A 25,395-nucleotide genomic window follows, 5' to 3' on the forward strand; every position below is an offset into this window, starting at 1 on the left:
ACAATGTGGCATTTGGGAACGTGGTTTGATGGAGAACATAGCAGTGATAGGTTCAATTTGATAAATCTTAGAGGTCTTTTCCACCCTGAATCTTTCAGTGATTCCTTGCAGAAAAGATTTCAGTGAGGGAAAATGTGAAATGAAGTGTCTGCCTGCTGCTGACCACGAGTGCAGAGGCCAGGGCAGGGTTTTCTGGGATGTTAGGATGCATTGGAGTGCTCCTGCATTTTCCCCCAGCAATTCATTTTGGGGACAATCTGGGCTTTTAATGCTGTTTTTGCAGATGCAAACATTCTGTCAGGGGAGAGCTCAAAGCTCCCCTTCCACAGGGGATGAAGCAGAGCCCTGATACCTCTGTGTGCTTCAAATAAAACCCAGGGATGACTTCCCTCTCTTATTTGAGGTTTTTCTAAAACAGGACCACATCTCCCCACCCACAGTCCCTGACAGAAGGCCACAAGGGCCCTGCCAGACATAAAAAAGGATAATTTTCTTTTCTTTGAGCCTGCCAGTATTCCCACTTGGCAGTCGTGAAACATCACGCCGCAGAGCTTCTCCTCAAGCAGGGTCCACTAACATGCTTGAAGGACTCATCCAAAGGATTTTGGTGTCCCACTTAAAAGGCCAGAAAGCTCCTGCATTACAGGTTGGGTGGGTTCTGTCTCCCAGTGCTGAGATTTCTGCCAAATTCCTGACGTGCCTTTAGCTTAACCAAATTTTGTGCTTTGTTTGGTTAGATAAAAATCAATGAAAGGAATAAAGCTGAAAGGAAAGAAACAGTGGATAGTCTAAGGGATGGACTTGATGATCCTTGAGGTCTTTTCCAAACTTCATGCTTTAAGATTCTACTTTCTACTTAGATACCTTGTTGAGACTGTTGTTACTCTTCCCTTTCTTTCCCCAAAAATAGCTTTTCTTTTTTTTGTAGCTTTCTGTTCAGCAGAAGAAGGTGCTCTGATGGAGCACAGGCTGCTTGAAGAACACAAAGAACATTAAAAAAAAAAAAAAGAGCAGCTGACAAGAATTTTCAGTTCCTCTCAAATGTGAACGATAATTATTCTGAAAAATGACTGACAGGCCATCACAGTGTATCAATGGCTACAAAAGATGTTAAATAATTTTATTTACACTTTCAGGATATTTTTATTCAATACAGCTCATGAGTTTAGCATCATCTACAGCTGTCAACACCACTTCTTTAGGAAGATGGAATGCCAAAGATTTGGATCTCTGCTGTTCTCAGTCGAAATCTGCCTTCCTGCTCTGTTTTATAGTTGAGTGTATTTTTTTCTGTCGCAGCCGTTCACGGTTCATTTTTTCCACCCTAAAACAAAATCAAAAGATCCCTCAGTGTACAAAGAAAACATTTAAATACTCAACTTTTGAAATCTGATGAACTAACAAACATCCTCAGATAGAAAAAACCAGTCCCTGTTCTGGGGATATTACTCAGCAAAGCAGTTAAAATCCAATGGGTCAGTATTATTCCTTAAAAAAAGGAAATTTAAAACAATATGAAAAAAATTGTTTAAAAATGCTGCAAACTAAATTGTGTAATGTGATAGCCTGAACCCAAATAAAGACCATTTTAATGAAGATACCTCTCTATGAGTTTCTGTGTTGTCTCCTTAGACACCACCTTGGGTTTCTCAATTGCCTCTGTGACCATGGTCCGGATTTTTTCCAGGCAAATCGCCAGATTCCTCATTTGGTAGCGACTCTCCTCCGAGGTCACAATCAACTCACCAGCCCGGTTTATCTTATTCCTGTGCTGAAGGGATGGGAAAATGTGATGTGACCACTGAAACCTCATTGGAACTGTCATGTTCTGACAGAGACATTGAAACCGTGGTTGGAAGGGGAAGGTTGGTACCATCAGAGCCATTTTTTGTCTCACAGCTTCGGGAATCCAGTCTGCTGATGCCAGGTGGAACCGAACCTCCGCCTTGGAATTCACTGGGAGGAAAAACAAGGTCTTTGTTTCCATGTCACAGCCTGCCTTCCTCAGATTTATGAGATAATTCAGCCTGATCTCTGCTGGCTTTCAACATGGGATGATTCCACAAATTTCCTGAAGGGTCACAATTCTTTTCTCACTTTATTTTTACACACCACTCTACAAGAAAAACTTGTACCTGTCGTGGCATTTGCCTTTCTAGACACGACAGAATTTACTGCCAGCCACTGCCTACCTCAGTTTTAATGGCAGAACAGGCAGTATTTTAAGTGTATTTGAATTAAGCTGAGAATTTATTGCAGAGTGAACTTTCAGAATCCTGTTGGCTCTGTTGTATTTGATCTATGGATAGAAGTGGTGTTCCTTGTAGCAGCAATGCTTCCTGTAAGTGCTCCTAGAAGCATCAAACGTGTTACCAGAAGACTCAGAAGTTGTGTTAAAATGCAGGGTGATGACAATGAAGAACTAGCGTCCAGCAACATGAAGACGCTGCTTAACTTCAAATTCTCAATACTTTGCCACACGGTACAGAAAAACAACCGAAAATGGTGTTTTTTTCCAAGGGAGAAGCTGCTCCTCACCTTTATTAACGTTCTGCCCACCGGGGCCGCTGCTCCGGCTGTAGGACACGGTCAGGCGAGCTGGAAGAGAGGGGCAGGGGCTGAGCCGGGGCGGAGCCGAGCTCGGAGTCCCCGGGGGGATGCCCGGGTCCCTGCATGGCTCTGCTTGGTGGAGGAGGGCGGCTCACCCATGGGGATGTCGAGAGCGGGCGGCTGCAGCTCCTCCTGGAAGACACATCGGGAGCGGTGTCGGGGGGACCCGGGGTTTTGGGGGGACCCGGGGTTTTGGGGGGGGGGTCCCGGAGACACGGGCTCGGAACGGGACTCGCCCGGCCCCACCCACCTACGCAGACCACGCCCCTTCCGCGCAACCATAGTCACCGCCCCTTACCATGGCCACGCCCACCCATTACCAACTCCACCTATAAGCCCCGCCCGCCCGCTGTCAATCAATCAATAAACCCCGCCCAGACTCCGTCTTTCTGTTTCCCCCTGCCCCTCCGACCGTGGTGCGCGTGGCGGTTCCGTCCTGCCGCGGAGGGTACAGCTTGTCCAGGCTGTGCGAGCTCCGGTATTCGGTGCCGGCGGCGGCTCGCTGCGAGAACCGGGCGCACAGAAGCGCCAGCCCCGGGCGCGGCCGGCACAGGCCCCTCAGCGTGTGCGCCGCCATGTTGGCCCCCTCGGTGCGCCGCCGCCAGGCGTCCCCGCGGAAACGGCGGCCGCGCACCGCGTTCCGGGGCGGGGCGGAGGGAGTGAGGGGGCGATTTAGAGGGATAAGAGCGCACTTCTGGGGCTGGGGGGGGTGGTGGGTTTTGAGCGTGTGATGTCCGTGCTGGGGGTCTGTGGGGCGGGGAGGGGTCTGCAGCACTCACGGGAGGTTTATAGGGGCGCACGGGCCTGTGGGGTACCGCGGGGGCACGGCTGGTTATGGTGTTTGTGCGCCCCAGACCTGCGTGCTGGCCAGTACTGAAAATTAAAATACATCCAGCTTTTTTTGCTGTACTGGGTGGTTTTTGCACCTGGAGCGCTTCAGTTTTCACATTTTTATCCTCTCAAGAGTGCTAAAGAGTACATACAAACGCACACACACGCATATATATATATATATATATATATATATATATACACAATTGTTTATTTGAATGCTGATATAGCAGTGGTGAATGTGAGATGCAGGTGAGTGCGGCATTTGTGGAAATCCTTCGGCTTTTACTCTTGTTGGAGCTGTCAGGCTGGCTTGACAAGAAGGGAGTGCGTTCCAGAGGGGCAGGGATTGCTATTCCTGGCAGCAGGAAAACGCACAGGCAAGGATGGGCTGTCATTTGTTCTGGTGTTTTGACAGGAGCTGACAATCTCTTATTTAAAACTGTGGATAAAGCCAAAATGGGTGTTCAGAAGCCGATACAAGCTGTGTGACTGATCTGAGCCGAGTCCCACCCAGATAATCCATTTAAATCCATTTCCCATCAGGGACTCAGTCCTTGGGGGGAAGCAAGTCCTGAACATGGATGGTTCTCTGCCCTGGCTGCAGCTGAGCAGCTCAGGGCCACAGAGAGCTCCTCACTTTGCTTTAATTGAGCTTCTGAGTCCTGTAGTGCTGTTCCACTGCTCTTGGCCAAACTCAGCTGAGAACAAAACGCTTTAAGGAAGAAACCCAGAGCTGTCAAAGGCGAACCGTGCCATCTGGTGACCTTAATTTCTAACAGGGAACAGGTAAATATTAGTGATTTGTAGCCAGAGGGATGGGAAAAATACTCAGGGCAGGATGACTCATTTAGCAGCTGTTGTCAAATGTGTCTGGTGGTTATTGTGCAGGAACACCCTCCAAGGACGGTGCCCCCGAGGGGCTGGGAAAGGACCTGGAAGGTCACACAGGTGAAGCCAGACTTCATTTCCACGCTGTGATGGCCCACAGAGCCTTGGTAAAAAGCTGGGTGATCTCTGCTTGGATGGTTGGAAACTGCTCTCTCTGTCAGGCAGGGCTAAGGACGGCAAGGTCTGACTTTGGTGTGAGCCAAGAGAGCCAGACCTTTGGCATTCCAGCTGGAGAAATGAACTGCTTTGTCACTGGTCCTGGCTGAGGAATCCAGCTCAGCCCCTTGGTGGTCACTGGAGAGCAAATGCTGTCAAGAGCCAACCCAGAAACCTGAGGGAAAGGCTCAGGAGTTCAAGGATCTGGTCACTCCTTGTGTGAGTGAGGGTACAGGCTGTTAATACAGGAGCAAGGTCCCTTGGGGGAAGGCCCTTAGAGGGGCTTTCCAGGTCTCAATTGCTCTAAGACAGGGAAGATGCTGAATCCTTCCCGTGGGAGCTTGAGCTCTGTGAATCCCTTGAATTTGTGCTTCAAGAGGCCTCTCCCTGTTTATAAAAACAGGTGCCCTTCTGAAGGGTTATTCCAGATGGTGGTACAGTGAGAAGCCAGGCAGATCTGATGGAACTGCACCTGTCTAAATGCCAACTTTCAAATTCAGCATGAAACCAGATAGTTGACAAGCTGTGCCCTTATTGATGTTAATGCTGTAAGCTGAATAGGGTCACTGATTCTGCCAAATTCTGAAATTAAGAATTATTTCCTCTGACTTTTACTCATCCATTTGAATTGCATGCAGCAATTTTCCTTCCTGTCATGAACCATGGGGGTGTGCTGTTAAGTAGCTGCTGCTCTCTGTTACACCAGTTTCCCTGGCAGAGTGGTTGCTCAGCACTCTCCTGTTCCCTCTCAGTGGAATTGCGTAGCTTTCCTTGGCGCTCCAAAAGCAATTGGAGAAGTTTAGATCAAAGGTGGCACAAAAGGCTAGAAGATGCTTATTTTCTCCTCCTCTAATCACTGAAAGCCTCACTTAAGGCAGGAATCAAGTGACTCTGACTCACATAGTCAATCAAGATGTGTATATGGCCACTAATATTTTTGGATGCAGAAAAAATTTTCCCTCAGCACTTTGCTGAACGTGCCACTGATACACGGCAGCTGTGCCTTTGTCAAGCCAAGTACTAATATCATGTTACTTACGTCAGACATTTTTGGATTTGTGGTTTGCAAAAAAGACCAAAAGAAAAATAGGATTTGAATTGGGAGCTTAGAAATTGTGTGGTTTTACAGAGACTTCTGAGCTGACAAAAGAGGGGTTTTTATTGTGTGGCAGTGTTGGCAGTCCAAGTGCACAAAAATGGGTGTTATATAAATAATGCAGCAGAATAGTTCAGCAAATTCTCTCTCCTCTCTCCAAGGGTGCCTGAAGCACTTTCTCGACCCAAATTGTATATGAAAATAAAAGAATTAACTCTTGTGCTGTTCTTAAAAGTAAAAAGAACTGTAAGAGCTGTGATAAAATTGGTGTTTCTTTGTATTTGAGTGGAGAATAGAGCATTTAAAAAGATATTTAATGTGTTGTGCACTTAACTGTGACACTGATCCACACGGGATTGTTTAAAACAGAAAGTTAGGGTCACTCCCTTCCCACACCTTTGCAGCATCAACTGACTGCAGGGCAAACACTGCCTGGCTTAAACCAACACTGCTACAAGTGCCAAATCAACGGGTGGTGAATGCTACCAGGAAATCAACAACGCTTCTCTTGCTGTTGTTGTTCATTTCTATTTATTTTATTTTATTAGACAACTGCTTTCCATTATAAATAAATAAGGCATGAAGGTTCTCCATACTGTTACAGAGCTGGTAGCCATAGTCGTGCATGTGGCTCCTGATGTGTGTGGGGCCGTGGGGCACCTGGAAGTGCAGAGTGTGGAAGAGCAGAGCCATTAGTGGTTTTGAGGAGGAGACCTCTGGAGCAGCACATCACACTCCTGCCAACTTACCTCTGTGGTACTCAGCTTAACAAAACAGGGAATTTTTGGGGGCGGGTTTCGTCATTAATTCCATGGGGATTGAAAGAAAGGTTGATCCTTGTAGCATCAAAGCCCTGGACATGGGGGATAATTCCATTTGAACAGTCTTCCCCTTCCAAAGCCACATTCGCATTTCTTTATTTCAATGTTGCAAAGGTTCCAGCTATTGACCCAAGATTTTGGGATGTAAGCTGGTGAAAAGAAAATCCAGATGCAGCTAATGGTTGCTCCAGGTGAGTACAGAGCAGGTTGCTTACACTGAACTGCTGGGTTTTGTGGCTCAATGCTCAGGGTGTTGCCTAAGCTGTAATGAGCTGCTGCTTCTCTGCCTAAAACACGTCTGACTGTACAAAGTCATAATCTAGTTAATGGAAACTGGAAACTGGTGATTCCTGAGACTGCAGCAGCCTTTTGGCTGCATGTTTGCATGTCTGTGGAAGCCAAAGTGAGGAGATTTCAGTGCTGGAAAGGGAACTGGAACATGAGAGGCGACACTGTCTCAGCCAAGAAAGATTATTTTCAGCAGGAAGCTGAAATCTGTCCTGGTAGCTGGGGTGTTGTTTGGAGCAGGAGTGAGGGGTGATGTGTGATCTGTGCTACTGCCAGGGCCAGGCTCCTGACCCGGGAGATGCTGCATCCCCTGGCTTGTGTGCCTGGCAGTCAGTTTTGTGAGCCCATGCAAGCTGATTTTAAGGAATTCGCTACAATGGGACAATGACCTCTTGAAGAGCACAGCACAGAGAGCTGGTACCCAGACCGTGAGATGAAAGTGTGTCTCTGATATTGTAATAGCACTTCTTGTCTCGCCGTGGGAAAGCCCTGGGCACTGAGTTCCTACCAGGCATGGTGCTTCACCTGGGTTGAAATACCAGGGCAGACTTAAAGCGAGTAAATCCCATATGCCTGCAAGGTCTGGAGAGTGCGGACTGAAACACTGAGTGACGCTGATGGAGATGGAACAATCAGTTTTATGTTTCTCTTCAAGTTTTTCCAGTTGCAATGAGCTTGCATTGTAAAGAGCTGAAAAACCTGACTGATTAGAGAATGGCTTAAGTAGCAAGACCATACTGCCCTTTGGGGAAGGCAGAGATACAAGTCTATTGGGTTCAAGTGTAGGTTTTCAGCCATAAAACCTAACTGGAGGATTGGGCTGCTGTGCTGGGGCAGCCCCTAAAGTTCTGATGGCTTTTTGTTTTATTTTGAGACGCTGTACTCCAGCTGTGGCAGGACGTTGGAGGACATCCAGGCTTTTACTTGCAGATAACTGGGCTGTAGGACAAGCTGAAAAAGGGTGGAGGGGGAGATTGGCTTCTTTTCTTTCATGGTGGAGTTTACATTGCTGTTGTGATGTCTGGCAGTGGCAGTAACTCATGCAGAGATCTGTCATGTGGTTTCTGAAATCCTCTAACTACAATGTACAATTGTCCCAACGGTTTCTCCAGAGCCTAAACTTAAAAAAGTGAGTTGGGTCCCTGTAGCATTCTCTTGCTTGCAGACCTCTTGAACCTTCTAAGCAGAGGGGCCACGTGGCATTTCCTGGGGTTCAAGAGAAGATGTGGCCGTTGCAATTGCACGTGGGAGCTGCGGAGAGCCAGGACTCATTTGCTGCTCTTGTTTTTCACCTTTGTGGCGTTGATGTCCGCTTTTGTTTTCTGGATGCGGGAGAAGATCTCCTTAAAAAGAGCCTTGTACTCGGGCTGGCTCTGCTCCAGCCGCTTGTCCACGGCCTCCACATGTTTGCTGATGGTCTTTTCCATAGTTTTCCGCTCTTCCAGCTCGTGCCCCTCTCCTCGGAAGTCCCTGAAGGAGCTGTCGCGGGAGATGGGCCGGGAGGTCTGCACGCCCGTGTGGCGCACGCTGTCCTTGTGCTGCCGGCACTTGCTGAGGAGCTCCTCGTACTTCTCCAGCAGGGCGTGGTACTGCTCGTCCACCTCTCGCAGGATGGACATGCCCCGCTTGCGCACGTTGTTGGCGTGCAGGGTGTAATTGCCCTCGTGCCGGCTCACGGCGTCCTTGGTCACGATGGCGTTCAGGGCCGTGTCGCTGCAGCTTTTCCTCACGGGGTGGTTTGGGGAAGGGGTCATGGATGTCCCGTGGCTTTTGCCTCCCTCCTCCTCGGACAGGTCGATGTAATCTGCTTCTGGGGCGTTGTTCAGTGGCTCGAGAAGGGCTTCGGACAGGTTGTCCTCTCTGCTGAGCAGGTACTTCTTGACTTGTTTCATCTGCTGCAGCTCCAGCAGCTCTGCCTCCAGCTCCTTGATGCGCAGTTTGCAGTTCTCCATCTCGCACACCCGCTGCTCCAGGTCCGAGTACTCCTGGATAACAGAGGTGTACTCGCGCTCCACCCTCTCCTTCCGCTGCTTCTCCTGGTTCACCTGGGATCTCAGTGAGTTCACCATGGCTTGGAGACGCTCGTTCTCCCTCTCCAGTGGCTTCTGGTTGAATTCTGTGGAAGAGCTGTGGACCTGGAACGCGTCCTCATACCTGAAAGAGGAGGAAGATGCATGAGAGAGTCTGACCAAGCAGTACTCCCATGAGGGATTTGTGTTTTATTGTTATGTAAATAGTTCCACTGATGTCCGGAAAGGACATGAGCTCATGGAGTGAGATGTGCCTTCTCCATGTGCCAGGAGACTACAGGGTGTGGCTCTTCTGGACACAGAGACAAATCTCTGTCCCACAGAACTTGCAGTTTTTTTGGACAGCAGTAATAAAAGACACAGGAGGGAAATGAGATCCTAGAAGGTAAAAGACACATCTGGTTAATAGACAAGCCACCAGCATTGCAGTGAAGCAAGAATGAATGTTCAAGTGCTATCAGTCTGAGCTGGAAGTAGGTGGCTTTGGGTTTTTCCTGCTAGAGTTCATCAACTGCTCTCTGCACCATGGATATGGCAACAACCCCAGACCCACCCAGCCAAAACCCTGAAGCACATGTGCTGCTGCCTGTGCAGCCCTGTGACTGGCAGGTGCTCTGTCAGACAGAGATTTGTGATAGAGGTGCCCCTTTTTCACTGCCTGGGGAGTGATAACAAGCACTTCCCCCTTCCCGTCAGGAATTTGGGTTTTCCTCCTCAGTGAAGCACCCACGGCATCCTGTTTGTTTAGAACAGATTGGAAAAGTGCAAGCTCCATGGCTTCCCTGGGAGGCACGGCTGTGGTGGGGGGTATTGAACAAATTTCAAGGCACTGAAGGGCAACGTGACCTTCAGAGCCAACTGTGGGGCTGCAAGGGGACCCAAGGTCCTGTAGTAGGGGGAGAGAGTGGGACTGGGGGACTGGGGGGAAAAGAACCACTGACACATTAAGTGGATTTTGCTGGGGGTCAGATTATGGCCTGATTAACTTCCCCATTGCTGCTGCAATGAAAATGTCTTTGGTTCGTATCCTCTGGCAGAGGATGCATTCAGTAACAAAGTTTATTGATTGCTTATCTATTTAAAGAGCCCTCTTTTGTAGACAAAGCTGAGCAAGAAATGCCCTCATGAGGTCAGTGAATTAACACAGTGGCCAGTTTTTGAGGAGCATTAAGGCTGCAGTAGTGCTGAAGGTGTTTGTACAACACTTGGCAGCACATGGAGTATTTGGGTGCATGACTGGTGCTCCTGGGGAGTGCTGGAGTCACACAGCACAAAATGCACCATCTCAACTGGTTATGCTGAGCCAGAGGTGTTGGTGCTGTGCTGGAAGGCAGCTGGAAAGGGAAAATGTGCTGTACTGGTTTGGGAAGGGAAGTATCACTGAGCTGGGATCAGGAAGGCTCTGCTTTGCCAGCACCACCTCAGGCAGGTGGGTTGGTGGGAGAACATCCCCCCTTCAGCTCCAGCCGTGGGTTTCAGGCTCTGATGCCCAACCTCTGTGTCTGAGGGGTTTCTGAGGCAGTGCACCCCACTGCCTCCCGTGTTTGTGGGGAGCAGTTTGGAGGGGTTGCCAAAGCCAAGGTCTGTACCTGGGGCTGGAGCACAGCTCCTTAAGGCAGGGGAAGGTGTGGATGGTTCGGCGCCGCTCCCTCTTTTCCCTCCGGATGCGGAGCTGCTCCAAGCTCCTCATTTCCTCCACCTGCTTCTGCAGTTCCTCCACCTGGTTCTGCAGCCCCTCGATTGTTTCTGTCAAGCTGCAGAGGGAGGAGGGAGCACAGGTGAGGAGTCAGGCACTACAGCTTCCTAAAAGGTGTTTTTTCCCTATAGAGAAATCCAGCCTAGGGAAGGCGCTGCCAGTTTCTAGCACGTGCTCTGGGATCATGACAGCACTTGTTTTTTGTTGGTCTTTGTGTGGTCACTCTTGAATGGGGTTGGTTATTAAAAAGGGACGTGGGGATTGATTTGAGTCTTTCTGTCCCAAAATCAAATGGCTGAAAGAGTCACCTCTGAGACATAAGCACTATCCTGGAACATCTCTGCACTTAAAACAAGCATCTATTCCTTTTGTTTATCTTGTAGAGAAACACAGAGTGAGCAGAGATTTTGTTTTGTTCTGTCTGCAGATAGTTTGTAAAACACTCTGCTCAGAAATTCCTTCTCCACACAGTTGTTTGCAAATGATGCTGCATTACAAGGGCATGGTTTAGGCTGTTGTTTCTAGGGATGACCTTGATCATGGGCTTGTTTTAGGAAAGAAATATTGATAAACTAGTGTTTCAGCATGAACTAGCCAGGGTTTAATGAGTTACTGGATCTGTGCCTGGTGTTTCTTCAGGACTATGTACTGGGGATCTCCCTGATAGGATTATGTGCTTTTTCTCAAAGGAAATACATCTGAGGAGAGGCTGCTGAGGTAGCTTCAGACATTCCTTTGTCCAGCCCTCATCCCAGGGATGTCTGTGCTGTGGCTGACCCCTGGTAACCAGCATTACTGCAATACGCTTTTGTTCTAAACAGCTGCAAAAGAAGGCTGATACAAAAGAGAATGGCTCAAATAGCAATGACACGCTGCACTTTGGGGCAGAGGAAAGGTGAGCTGAAGGTTCTTGGATCTTGAAGATCCAGGGGAGGCCGTACCACTGGATCTTCTGTTGGGAAGTCTTGCTTTCCAGCACGAGCTTCTGGTTAGCCAACTCCAGGTCCCGTGCTGTCAGGTCCAGCTGCTCGTAGACTTTTGCGTGCTGTTCATTCATCTGCCGCAGCATCTCCAGTTGCTTGGTCAGGTACTGCAAGGAAAAGTGAAGCATGAGCACTCCACGTCTAAAAACCAGTTTTTTTCACAAGCAGAAATTCCTACAGCCTTTTGTTCCTCTGACAATGTGTTCTGTGGCTCTGCCTGGTTGAAGTCTCTTCCACAGATGAAATATTCACCCCCCTGACCCCTAAATATTTTTGTGTCTAAAATACGACTGAACTTCCCCTGCCCTCTGTGAAGGGCACTAACCTCTCTCTCTCTCTCTCTCTCTCTCTCTCTGTTCAGCTGCTTTATTATTCCCAGTACCAAAGAAAGTTGATATCCCTGAGACTGCAAGTTGACTGAAATTGGCCAGTTGGTTACTGGATCCTCTGACAGATCGATTGCAGAAGCTGTGTTTCATTGGGAGTTCAGGCTAAAACTCTGAGTCTGTGAAATATGAGGAGACCTGTGGTTTCTGTGGATTTGCACACCCTTTTCTGTAAGTCTGCCATTGCAAAATCTTATCTTCGGAAGACTAGGAGAGGGGCATCTCCTCAGGTGCTCCCTCTCAGCTGGGGCCAGATTTCAGATCCTATGGCAGATGTGTTTCTGATGGGCTGCTGGAGGGGGATGGCTGAATCCATCCACTAGTTCCCTCAAACATCATGTCTGATCCCTGCAGCATCATGTGCTGCTCTTGTGAACTAGCAACCCTGCTCTGCCCTGTGTCCTTTTAAATCAGAGGGTGTCCAATCTTTTGTAACTCACAGATCCCTAGAAGGTTTCCAGTGGATGAAAACCCTCCCAGGCACAGCAGGTTTAAGCCTCTAAGATCAGTTCTGTGAGCTCTTAGAAATACTGCCCTGACCCCACAGGATGCTTGAAATGGGGGTTTATATTGGAGCTCTTGGAGAAAGAGCTATTTTATCCCTCTAACAAAGGGGACTGTGTTATGGGGGTGCCTGGGGGACAGCTGGGAACAAACACGATTCTGAATCTCTGGGATCAAGGGAAAGCTGCAGCAGAGCAGACAGAAATGAGTGTGAAGGCTGATGGATGTGCAGGGGAGGGCCAAATGTGATCCCGATGCAGCCTGGTGCCAAAATCTGGTGCCAAAATCTGGTGTGCACATCTGGGCAGGGAGTGAGGATGTGAGAATAGGGAAAATGCCAGTTAATGGGGGGACGAGACCATCCCCAGGGCTGGGATGAGCTTTAACCCATCAACAGACTTTAATCCATCCTGCTTCAGGCACTTACAGAAGATACTTCAACTTCCATGCCCCACAGCACATCCATGCCTTTCTGCTGGCATCTGTGCTGCTGGCACTGGTGGAAGTGTCCCTTTCCCACCTACACCTTTAGGTGACAGTGATGGCCAAGCAGCCCTTGTCCCCACCCCTGTCCCAACTGTGTCCCTACCTCAATCTCCTGCACTTGCTCCTCGTTGGTGGCATACATCTGCTGTAGGGAGTCCTCCAGCTCTTTGTTTCGCTCCAGCAGTGTCTTCCCCAGCTCTGCAGCCAATTGCAAGTCTGAAAAGCAGAGGGACAAGACTGCTGTAGTTCCCACAGCTCCATGGCTGGGTGTGGTGGGATCTCCCCCCACCCCCTGCTCCAAAAAATGATCCCACACCAAGCACAGCAGCACATTTTTCATGGCACTGGTTTTACTGGCACTGGTTTTTGACCTGGGTGCATGGTCAGAGAACATGCAGGATCTGGCCCCTTGTCTTGTTAGGCTGCGGGAACAACGGGAGGCCGAGCTCAGAACTCTGCAGCTCCTCCATGCAATGATGATTTGGTGCTCTGCTGGCTGCAAAACCCTCCTGCACTCCCCTGCACACTGTAACCAGAATCAGCCCAGGATCTGGGCTGTGGCAGGTGCTCAGCACCTCCATCCCTGATTGCTGAGAAGGGCTCAGCACCTGTCAGAATGGAGCAAAAGCTTGGTAAAGCCCTGCAGGGCCTTTGGGGATGCTCTCTAAATTACATTATTATCTCTAACGAAGGGAGTGACTTGCCTTCCCTGTCAGCCTCCATCCATCACCTGCTAATAGACTGACAGGAGTAATAAAACCCTGCCTGGCCCGGGGGGGCTGGAGGCACCTTCCAGATGTGCTCCCCTGGCAGTATTGCAGTGGCCAAATCCAAGGCTCTTTCCTTGGGGCACCTCCAGGGAAAGGACAAACCACTTGGTGTTCACTCTCAGCCACCTCTAAAGGCCCTTAGGAAATTACTGAAATAGTTGGACTTCAGGAGGAATGCAGGGAAAAGTAGATGTTGACAGTGTGGTCAGTTTAAAATGGTGTTTTTGCTGCTGGGAAAAGAAGAAGTCTCCAGGCCCTGTGAATCCTGTGTTGGCCAAAGCTTGAGCACACAAATGATGCTGTTTGTGAGGCTGGGACAGCACAGCTGGCTCTGAGAACAGCCCTTTGCTTTCACACAGGAATTGGTTGTCTTCTTAAAACCTGACTATGAACAGGTAGGTTTCATTTTTCTTGGGGCTTCTAGAGGTAACAGCTCTTAAGATGGCAGAGTGAAATTCTGACCTTAATCCTTCTGAAAGGTAAGGAGACAGGTCCTGGTGTGTGTTACTGCTCTTTCTTTCCCTGGTTAGGTGATTAAGGAGTGACAATCCTGCAGGATGTGAGTGGACCTGAGTCTCCTGCCCTGGCATTTTCTTAGCCTGTTGTAATGCTCCCCTCCACTCTGCATCTAATGATATGTTTTGCAAAGGCTTTGCTAGAGCTACTTTGAGAGTAGCTCTAATTTTCTCCAGTGGTTCATCTCACCATGCATTTGATTGGGAAAGAGGGATACCTGGTCACTAAGACAATAACAAGGGGAACCAGGACTCCTGGGATATATTCTGAGCCTGGGAAACCCCTGACCCCTCACACATCACAAAATGAGGCTCACGCTGACCTTGGACACAAGTGCTTGCCAGGGGGTGACTTGTAGTGCTGTCAGTGCCTGGGATGGGGCTTTCCTGATGGATAATGCTGTGCTGTGGCATGTGCTGATATGTTACTAGTTTATGTGTTGCCCATGTTTCTTTCTGCTGGCTCCCCAGATGTGGTGCTGCCAACAGCTGCTCAGTATGTCCTCGAATCTTCCCTTTCCATGGGAACATGCTCTCCAGCTGTGCCCTGCATTGCAGGGTGTTATTATTAAAAGGGTTGTGACCTTTTAAATTATAATCCTCTTCATTGCACAGTGACCCAGCCTGAGAGCTGCAGTTGCAGCTCTCCCTGCAGCCAAGTTATTGACACATTTCCCCATGGACAGACCTCCTCCACCTATTTGGTTTTTTCCAAGTACCAAATTTCCCTAGTTTATAAAGTGCCCTTGGGAGACCCGGGTGTTTGCTACACCAGCTGAGGCTGGGGGAACAGCCAGATGCCAGGAGTGGTGAAGGATAATTGTGCCTTTAAGCTGCTTGGGGCTGTGTTTAATATCAGCACCACCTCGCCAGAGCCAGTGTTGTTGCTAGAGAGTGGCACCTTGGAAATCACATCCCTGGCAGCAAGCAGGGCCCTGATGTGGAGGTGTGTAGTGAGAGGGCTCTGTGCTGTGCTCCAGGTAATGAGGCAAGAGTGTCCCCATCCCTGTGGATTACACTAGTGCTCTCCCACCATATGGCATCCAATTTAATCAGCTGGGGTTGAGTTAAGTGGATTAGGCAGTGCAAGATCCTGCATTGTAATTTAAAGGGCTCTGTCAGCAATAATTTAATGGGGAAATGGGTGGTGTTTGGGGATGAGTGGGAAGAAGAAGAGGAAAGAACTGGGCTCAGCTCTGAGGAGGAAATTGAGTCTTTGTTTCCATTTTGACCATAAGGGCCTGGGAGACTCCAGGCTTGAAGGACATGGGGGAATTGGTTCTTTTAGCCTCTTCTAACTGCCTCAGCCCTTGTCACACACACTCCCTCACTCTCTGCCCGCCAGCCAAAGCATCCTTGGTAATCCTGTCTCATCCACCCCCTTGTGCCCGAGTCCTCTTCCCCACCTGTCCCTCCCACCAGCTTGTGGGGCTTGGGGGAGGGAGGGGATGCTGTGGAAGTGCTTAATGTCATCTTCAGACCAGATCTCTCTTATCTTTGTACTAATTATGGCTCTGCATGGGCTGAGGGAACACACAGCTCCTCTCCACAGAGACCTTGGAAACCTGAGGCTGAATGTGAAATTTCACCAAGTTCTTTGGGGGAGAAAAAGAACTGCTTAGGGATTCAGGAATCCTTTCTACATAGTACCATGGTTTAGCCCACAGTTTTTTGTATTCCTCTTTGCTTCTCCACTGTCAAATCAGCCAGCCAGTGCTCAAGGACTTGCCCTAATTCAGCAGATATGCTGATGCCTCCCTTCCCCCTCCCCTCTGGATGCAGGAGGAGAAATAAAATGCTGTGTGCCCTCTTGATGTGCCCCATCCCTCCACGTCCTGCCTGTGCTGAATGCACCACTGTGAAATGGCCAATGTTCAACTTCAAAAACGGGGTCTTGATGCTGCCAAATCCTATCAAGAGAGAGCTGTGGATGGAAACTGTCCGGGGCAGCACCAGCCTGGCACCCTCTGGCTCCCTGCACTGCAAGCACTGATGTGACCTTCTAATTAACACCAGCCAAGGAGACACGCTGTGTCCCCAAACAAAGGGCTGCGCCTCTGGAGCAGGGGAGGGAGGGATGGAGGCTGCATTTCTCCTAAAGGTTCCATGGGAAAGGCCTCTGAGCAAGGAGGGTGGGGATGAGAAGAGATACCACACGGTGGGAAGGGAGCAATAGCTGAATCCAAGCAGTGCTTGGTACAGGGGAGCAGGGCTGGGCAGAACATCAAGAAGGCACCATCCTGGAGCTGCAGAGAACAGCAGTAGCAGCCCAGTAATAATTCTGCTACCTCTTGCCACTGAGGAAATTTAGAAAAAAACCCATCCTGATCCAAAAGCACTAGCAAGTTGCCTTTGATGGGAAGAGGCTGAGGGACAAACTGCAGGGTATTCCCTCATGGCAGCATTCTGTGGCAGTGTTACTGGCAGATGTTACCTGCCTGGGGCTGCAGCAGAGCTGGGTGCTTCCCCAGCCTTGCAACGAGGCTCAAACAGGACTTGGAGCTGTTTCTGCCTTCCCAGTGCTGGCCTGCATCTGTTTGAGCAGAGAACTCTGCCACAGCCCTCTGGAGAGGTTTCTTCCCTTCAGTGTCTCCTGGTTGTGACTTTGAGAGACCATAACCCTGGTGCCGGGCAGGTTTTGGCTGCTCTTTATATGATGATGACCCAGTAGCTGTTCAGATGCTCCTCATAAATGCAGCTTTCTGGAGGAAGCCACCATCTGGTGCAGCTGCTTTGGACTTCCTCCTGTCATCTTTCTTGCAGCGAGGGATTCTCATGTTTAAGCTGTGAGAGAACACACTGGAGATGCTGCACTTGGCTCCTCACCTTTAATAAACCAGCCCTGTCCCTGTCCTGCTAAGCCAGCAGCTTGCAGGGGGCAAAGAAGTCCTTTGCTGTGTGGCACAGATGAGCAAGGGTTTATGGTTTTGCAGGTCCTTTTCAGCTGAGTATGTATAAAAGAATTACTTGTAGCCCCTTCCTAAATGTGGGGCTGTGGAAAGGGCTGCTCCTGTCCTGTGCTGCACATGGTGAGTGCATCTGCTGAAGAGCAGGCACAAGAGTGGGAAGGTCTCTGGAGGAAGCTCAGGGTGCTTGTGAGCTGATGGATGGGGTACACTGAGAGTTAAGAACTGATGTTTAATGCTGCTGACGTTTAATTTAATGGCATTTGCTGTCTGCTCCATTACACATGGGTACTTAAAGTCAAGGGTGGGTGCAATTATTCCTTTCAAAGTCTAAATGAATGATGCTATACTGGTTTACCCTGGGGTAGGGTATACTTGCTACTCATTTGTTTTCCTTCATAGTTGCAAGGGATTTTGCTGTCTGGGTATATTACAGTAAAGATCAACTTCTGTATATCGCTTACTGCTGCTCCATGGCAGGTGATGGAAGCAATCTCTATACTTGGCCTGTATAAGGCATTGCAGTGGAACTTGCTAGGGTGCAGGGAAGCAAATGCCATCTGGCAGCACCCCAAAAACAACTTGAAAAAGCCCTTCCAGGATGCCCGTTCCACAGAATATAGTGTTTCCCAAGGTCAGCCAGAGCTTCCAGAGTCAGTCACCAGTGTTACTGCTGAGACGAGGATTCCCCATCACTTATACACTGGCATAACTCAGACACTGCTGCTCAGTTCAGCTTTGCACTTGGTGCTCTGTGTGTTTTTTTTGGGAGGATCTGCTATTTTGGTGTAGTGGGGTGTTCCACAAAGGCAGGGCTTGCTTTGTAAAACAGCCCCACTGAAGCAGAAGGGAAAAGCCTGTATTAGGGCTGGGTGAGAGCAAACAGGGTGCCCAAGTCCCTGGCAGCACAGCTGCCTCCTCCTTCTCCTCCTTTCAAACTGTGGCTCTTGCTGGGCTGAGCTGATGTAGGTAACACTGGCATTTTTGTTACCCTAATGAGATTTGCTGGATTTCCTGCTTGATTTTTTCCCTTCCTTTTCTTTCTCTTGTGTAATCTGTTACATGCTCCTGTGCTGCCTTTTGCTGTGCAAGCACCCCTGGTAGGAGGGGCTGAGGTGGTGGCAGAGGGGTGTTTGGCAGGGGGTCAAGGCAAGCCCAGTGCCCTGAGAACAGCTCCTTCCATGCTTTCCTGAGCCCTCTGGGCAAAAGGAGTGGAAATCCCTGACAAGGGGCTCAGGGACACACTGTCTGTACTGTGCTGTGCTGCAGCAAAGCCCTCCAGCTTTCTCAGCCCCTTCTGCTCCCTTCCTTGTTATCTATATTTTTTCAGTTCTATTTGCTATTTCCTCTATCAGCTCTCCTTTCTTCTTCTCAGATGCTCACCAGGCTTTTAAAATTTAATTTATGCGTTTTCTTTCTTCCCTCTTATTACCCTGCACCCCAAATTCTCCCCTGTATATTAAAGCTTGAGACCCAGGATGGTCTCTCTCATAACCTCTGCTTATGAGCTGTGTTTCTACACACATAGAGCAGTTCCATCCCTGTGCCCACAGCAATTGCTGTGCTTTTTACCAAGTTGTTAGAGCATGAGAACACAGAGGATGTTATTAGACCATGGCTGAAGCCCCATTTGCATCCTTTCCTGCTGTTCTCTTATCTAAACAGCCTCAGTGCCTGTGTTTGCCTTATAGGCTAAAATGGTTTGAAAGAGCTTGGTGACTGGTGGCTCCGAGGCTCTGATAGTGCACCTGGATCAGAACGTCCTAAATAAATACATACAAGTGGGGCTATTGAAGAGAAGGAGTGAAGCCAGAGGAGGAAGAAAGGCAGCCAGAGCTTTCCTGTGTGTGCTCCTCCCTCAGGCAGCAAATCTCCTACTAATTAATTATGTTGGGTTGCAGAAAACCGTGAATAAAGGCTTCTACTCTTTTAAAGCTAAAGACACAGGCATGTGGATGGCTGCTGTGTGGCAGAACTCCTCTCCCCTGTGTGTTCTGGGGACAGGAGGTTGTAAGTGACCCAGGATGGGCACGGAGAAGAGCACCAGTGTGGCCAGCAAAGGTGCTCTGTGAAGGACAGGTCACTGCTCACGTGGCAGGGGATGGTGCCCACAGCACTGGGCTGCCCCAGCCGTGTCAGTTCTCCTGCCCTGTTCCTGCTCACACAACATATTCCCTTACTCTGAGCCATTCCCAGCCAGCTCAGATGCCCTTGCTCCTCTTGCTGGTGGGAGGCAGGTAGGACCACTGATATTGAGTGATTTGGACACTTGGGGAGCAGCCATTCCAGCACAGCTTTCCTTACAGCATTCCTTTGCAGCTGTAGCAGCCCCCAAGACCCCTGCCAGCACTGCCACTGCTGGTTACCTCTGTCTGCTACCTCTTATGTCCAGAGGCATATAGGTACAGATACCTTTCTTGCATGTGTTACAGCTAAATGCAGAAACAGCCTGACCCTCTGCAGCAATGCCAAAACCCTGCCCACCACTTCTCCAGCAACCCTTTTGTTGGCTTTGAAGAGAATTGTATCATCTTGCAGGGTGCCCACTACTGCTCCCGTCCCATCTGCTACTGGGGAGTTTAGGAAGCCCTGTTCCTCCAGGTGCTCATCTCACAGTCCAGCTGCCTTGTGCCTGGCTATTACCACAGGCTGGAGATGCTGCCCAGGTAGGAAGAGATCCTGACCTCAGATGAGTGATCAGTGCTGTTTGTGCAGCTGCACAGGAAGAGCGCAGGGCTGTAATCTTCCAGTCTGATTTTACAGGGAAAGGGAGTGATTAAATACTTGATGTACTCTCAAGATAATGTTACATCCACCACTAGTCTTGAGCAGGATGCAGAGCAATGCTTCTTTTGGGGGCCCAACACCAAAACCAGTGTCCCTGATACAGTTCTGCTGCAAAGACTAATGCTCATGGGATGTGCTGTGCTGCTCCTTGCTCTGCCTCCTCCTGCAGACACCAGTGCTTGGCCACCATCTCCCAGTTCAGGTGCCTTCCCAGGACTCAACGCTTCCTTGTGGACCAAGAAAACTTGGAAGATGGAACGGTCATGTCCCTGCTCCAACTTCTGGTGCTGCAGCTGCCTATTTGGAAGAGGCTAGCATGGACCTGGATATTACACACTAGAAGGTCTGAATTCTTCAGGGAGGAGGCAAATTAACTGAGCAGGGCCAGGGCAGCTGCACAACACATGGGATAAATAACAGTGACTTCCCAAAAAGCTGCAGAGGAACAGTTGCACTTTGGAGAGATGGTTTTTAACTGTTTGTTAAATACACATGGAAAAAAACCAAAAGAACCCCATCTGTAACATAAAATCCCTTTGAAATTCCCAGCTGTGCAAAAATCTGCAGTTGTATAACATCTGGTCCCCTTCCTTTGGGGTATTTTGTAATGGAGATATTTTCCTAAATTCTTGGCCTACATACCTGTTTTTGGGCAGATTAAGTAGAAGCTTTGGAAATCCTGAATGTGTATTTGGTGCAAGCACACAGATCTGTTGGAGCAAGATGAGGTGGGAAAGCACTGTGCTGCTCTGGGAAAGCCTTTTTGGAGAGGAGAGAGAGTGTGTGAGTGTGGGAGTGAGTGAGTAGTGCATTATCCTGAGTGCTGGCACTGTTTTCAGCAGGAGCAGGATGGGACCCTGGTGCTGTCACTGCTCTAAGTGGTTCCTGCCTGTCACACTGAGTCGGTGCATCTGCCCTGTCACCAGCCAGCACTGGCTAGTATGGGAGCAAAGAAAGAGGACTGGAAAATGCTGGGGTGGGGGGCAGGCTCCATGTGCAGGGTGCTAGTGGCCAGTGCCTTGACTCCAGTCCCTTAGGCTCAGAGCTGCTGGGGGAAAATGTCCTTCAGGATTCAGACCATAAATCCTTTGTGCACGCCCCTGCCAAGGAGAATTGCCACTGTTAACTGATTGTTTCAGTATGGGAGATATGGAAAACTCTGATTGATTTTTTTTTGTTTTGTTTATTTATTTCCTTTTCCTCTTTCCTGCAGTTCCTCTAGTTCTGCTCCCTCTCACAGCTAGAGCTATGTGCCTGAGTTCAGCAGATGTGGCAAGGAGCTTCTGGTCTCTCACTGAAAGTTGCTGTGTGGGGCTTTCTTGTGCCCCTTTTTCTTGCTGCCTCATGTAACAGGGGAATTTTCACTCGAGGAAAATTCATCTATATGTATATATTTTCCCATATTTGGAGACTCTCATCACTTCCTTAGACTAACCTGTCATCTCATTTCATTGTCTCCTGTGACTTTTCTAGTCCCTCTTGTCATTCCTAAGCAGCTCAGCAATTAGTCACTGAAAACTTTCCACTTCCATAAGCTACCTGCTGTACTGTACTGCTGAATAAATAAGTGGCTCAGCCACTGCAGGCAAAGCTCTGTCCTTCTGGCTTGCCTCTGGGGAGGGAGGGAGGGTAGATAACTGCTGTGCCCCTGGAGAAAGGCAAGGTGTGTGCCTTGTCCCTGCACTGCTGGGATAACTGCCTCATGAGGAGTAGAATATGGAGTTTCACCAGCTCCCCTGTGCAGTGAATGCTTTGGGGAAGCTGATAATGGATTGCAGTGCTCTGGACCACCTGGGTGATGCAGATATGGGTGCTGGTGGGTGCCAGCATGGATCCCCTGGGCTCACTCCAGTGCCAGGATCTGGTCACTGGAGCACTGGTGACCCTGTGTCTTTACACGGATGAGTTGGGAGTGGTGCAAGCTCAGCACCTTGTGTCATTTTCCTTCTTAGTACTCAAGCAATCAGATGCTTGGCAAGAGGAGGAGGAATTAAAAAAGATCCTTAAATCTGGAGACCTTCAGAGGTGACAGCTGTAATGTCCTAAGCCTGCATTGCAGATGGCTTGGCCCAAATGTTTCTATGGCTGCCCGGGAGGACAATTGGTCTCACAGTGGCAAATGAGGTGATGTGCTGGTTCTTGCACTCCCTCTGTTCCTTCTGCCTGTCTCAGAGCAGTGAGAGGCTGTTAATTGACATGGGAGGAATCCCACACTTATAGACTCCTAGAACATGCTGAGTTGGAAGGGACCCATCAGGATCATCAGGTCCAACTCCTGGCCCCACGCAGTACACAAATTGCCCCATGTTCCTTAGGCTATGGTTAGGTCCAGGGATTAGAAGGGTTGCTTTAAGAGGCCTCCTCTTGGGTTGCTCTCTGCTCTGAGACCTGAATGCTGGCAGGGGGATAGGGAGGCTGGGAAGATCAGGGAATGCAGTGGGATGACTGCAAGGAGGATTTATCTTGTGAGATTGCTGCGGGGGAGACGAAGGCTGGAAGTGGCTGGCAGAGCTGCTGGGTCTATTTGGATCCAGATGCAACTGAGCTGGCACACCAAACACAAACAGCCTTCCCAAACACAAACGTCCCTGATGAACAGGAAAGGTGCCCCCACTTTTCTGCAGCTCAGGCTCTCTAATTTTAGCTCATTCATTCTCTTGGGGTCTGCCTGCACGTAGGCCCTGTGCGCAGGGTGTGATGCAACTGCAGTCACATCATCAGTTCTCAAAAGCTGGAAAAAGGTTCACTAGAATTTTATCCTGGTTTTACCACTTAGAAGCACAGAGTCCCTGGCCCATGGAAGGTGGCTGGACCAAAGCAGCACTGATACCTCTTAATCCTTATGAAACAATAAGCTAAGCCATGGTATGAGGGAATGGCAGCTCCATTTTTACCACTTTCCTCAAATCACAAAGTCTTCCCAGAGGCAACATCATTGCAAAGGAAACCTCACAGGACACCACTGCTGTTACTGTGTCATTGCTGAGGGTCCTGGCTGGGATTTGAGGCTCTGCTTCTATGTGCTAAGGCATCTTGGTACAATGCCTTGAGCCACAGAGTGCTACAGTGTTCAGGAAACAGGTAAGAACACCTGAAAGGCACTGGCTTAATTTGTACAAGGCTGGAAGGGCCTCGAGGCTGGGGACCAGGTCTTCCTGCTTCCAAAGCATGTGGTGGATGCACCCGGTTGCTGTGGACACTTCAGGGGAAAGAAAGAGTGATGGGGGTTTATTATTTTGAAAAAAATAGTTACTTTGGCAAGGTGAAGCTCATGGAGGATGACGAAGAAAGTAACAGGTGCTTGGTGTGGAGCTGGAGGCATGATTTCCACTCCGGTGCTAAAATGGTTAATTAACATAATTATCACAGAGCTCCCAGTTAAGCCATCTGTTGCTTAGCAAACAGTTTTGGATGTAAATGTAATAAATATTTGATGATGCTGTGAAATGACGATAAGGGCCCAACAACCAACTGGTTCACAGAAAAACCTTCTCTGCTCTCCTAGCTTGGATTGTTCCTTGTTTCTCCCACCCCTTGCTCCTAAGGAATGGTCTTTAAGCCTCTGCTTTTGTCTTCTGCCCTCCCAGTGCTGCTGCCAGGCGTGGGTTTCTGTTGGACCCTGGGCTCTTGGCATGCCAATCCTCTTAGTAACGCCTCTAATCGTGCCATGCTGGATGTATTGTGCTGTGCTTCCACCCCCCATTCCCAAATCAACAGCTCCACGGCTGTGCCGCCACCAAAGACCTCTGAGTGTCATGCAAAGGCACAGTGTATGTAGACAAAGTCTAGCACTGTCCTCTGTGATGCTTTGTGCATCATGCAAATTAATTACGGTTGTAATTACCTCGTAGGACCTTTCCATTTGGCTGATTCCAGTTAAAGCCTTCCCGTATCTCTCCTTGAGTTTGTGCAAGCCTATGCAGCCCTTATTCATACACAGGAGGCTGCAAACCCACAGCTGGGCTTTGTTTTGGGTTTGTGTTTTCTTCCGGTTTTTTATGTGCTCTAAAGTGGAGCCCATAGCCAGCATCAATCCATCATCAGGAGACTGTCATTCTGTTTCTAGGCTGCTTGGACAGAGCTGGCAACCTGGCCTACAGTGGGAAGGTGCATTTATTGTTGTGAGCCAGTGCAGTGCCAGTGCTGACTCATGAACCTGACACCAGGGACAGCATAAGGCTAAAAATCAATTGGTCCCATGTTGTTCAACACTTCCTATATTCATCCCTAGTTCTGCTGCTCCTCAGCTTGTGTCCTACCCCTGGACCAGTGCCCAGGTCCCTTGTGAGCCATGGGAAGACGTCACTCAGAAATGTGAATTTCTGAGCATTCAAAGGCTGTACTGTTTATCCAGCTGATAGCTTCATCTCTGTGCTCTTGGCTTTGTTTGAGTGTTGTGTTTCAAAGAGCAGGGCCCCGTATCCCACTACTTCCTGTCAATTGAGAAATTGGGGTTAAAGCCCAGCTGTGACAACCCTTGGGGGACTGGTTATCATTCCCTGCTGGGCCCCTGTCCTGCAGCTGAAGTTGTATAAACTTCAAATCATGACATAATGTACTGGAGCGATGGTGGGCTGAGGCACTGCAGCTGGACTGCATACCCGTGCTGACAGCCAGCTGGGAAAAGCAAATATGGAACTGTACCTATAGAGCAAATGGAAGGGAGCTGTGTTTAGGTAGGAATGATTTTTTTGCTTTGTATTGGCAAATCAGTTCCGTTCATTCCTGGGCCACTGGCCTGAAATGGGACTTCTTCCAGTTATTTACTTACTGCGTGTTGACTGAAAATATTAAGATAAGAAAAATAAAACTTAAAATAGCCCCAAATATAGGCACCAACTGTCCAGCCTTAGGGTAAACATTCCATTGAACCAGGTACAGCTACTTCAAAGCAAACTACAAAAGTTTATCCTAACAAGGCTTCTTTTGCTGTTTGAAACTTGGCCTTGATTATTTTTCTTCTCCTCCCATATTTCTCCTGGTTTTATGGCTGATTGGAAAAATCTCCAGAAGTAATTAGGGGACTAAGAAGCTGAAGATCCCTTTGGATTTGGGCTTGGGCAGCAAAAGATTTTGAAAGAGACTTTCAGCATCCTTAGCAATACATTATTTCCCATGTATTAATTTCTAACTAATGTGCCTGGTAACTCTATCTTGGACTACTCTGAAATAAAAGCAGTGTCCTAACTACCCCTGTTTAATTCCGCCTGCAGCAAGTTTCTTGGGGAACCAGCTTCCTTGAAGATTTAACACAACAAATTATTTACTGCCCTGGTGCTTAGGACAGCTCTGGGCTCCCTGCCTTTATCCATCGGCTTTAAACTTTCCTCGGCCAGGACAGTGGTTTGGAGCAACAGAGCCGAGATTTGCCCCCGCAGGATAAGGCAGTGGCTTTGCCAACCAAATAGCAGTCCAGAGAGAAGGTATCCCACTCTCCCGTCCCCGGGGTCTGCCCGTTTTCTTGCCCACGCATCCCCTGGCCCGCCATCCCTGGCAGCTTGCGGCATGCCCTCATCCTTACCCTGCTCCAGGTCCTGCTGGTCGTACCAGGGCTCCTCTTCCTCGCTCTGAAACTCATCCATCCTGTCGGCGCTCAGCATTTAGCACCAGCGGCTCGGGGAGACGCGCAGCATCCGCCG

The 25,395-nt window shown here is 49.1% G+C and overlaps 2 protein-coding genes across 2 annotated transcripts; both read right to left on the minus strand.

Annotated features, from left to right (window-relative positions):
* Nucleotides 1–1,098: 1,098 nt before the first annotated feature.
* MRPL58 (mitochondrial ribosomal protein L58) lies at nucleotides 1,099–3,194 on the minus strand. The gene is made up of 6 exons (XM_062506278.1): nucleotides 3,023–3,194; nucleotides 2,706–2,742; nucleotides 2,539–2,598; nucleotides 1,874–1,956; nucleotides 1,602–1,771; nucleotides 1,099–1,324 (listed from the first exon to the last, which is right to left on the minus strand). The coding sequence occupies exons 1-6, from the start codon at nucleotides 3,185–3,187 to the stop codon at nucleotides 1,240–1,242; spliced, it is 600 nt and encodes a 199-aa protein (XP_062362262.1). The 5' UTR covers nucleotides 3,188–3,194; the 3' UTR covers nucleotides 1,099–1,239.
* Nucleotides 3,195–7,961: 4,767 nt separating this feature from the next.
* Nucleotides 7,962–25,356, minus strand: CDR2L (cerebellar degeneration related protein 2 like). The gene is made up of 5 exons (XM_062506411.1): nucleotides 25,278–25,356; nucleotides 12,882–12,994; nucleotides 11,361–11,509; nucleotides 10,313–10,477; nucleotides 7,962–8,847 (listed from the first exon to the last, which is right to left on the minus strand). The coding sequence occupies exons 1-5, from the start codon at nucleotides 25,354–25,356 to the stop codon at nucleotides 7,962–7,964; spliced, it is 1,392 nt and encodes a 463-aa protein (XP_062362395.1).
* Nucleotides 25,357–25,395: the final 39 nt, after the last annotated feature.

This window comes from Cinclus cinclus, chromosome 20 (assembly GCF_963662255.1).
Source record: "Cinclus cinclus chromosome 20, bCinCin1.1, whole genome shotgun sequence".
In the NCBI taxonomy this organism is placed as follows: domain Eukaryota; kingdom Metazoa; phylum Chordata; class Aves; order Passeriformes; family Cinclidae; genus Cinclus; species Cinclus cinclus.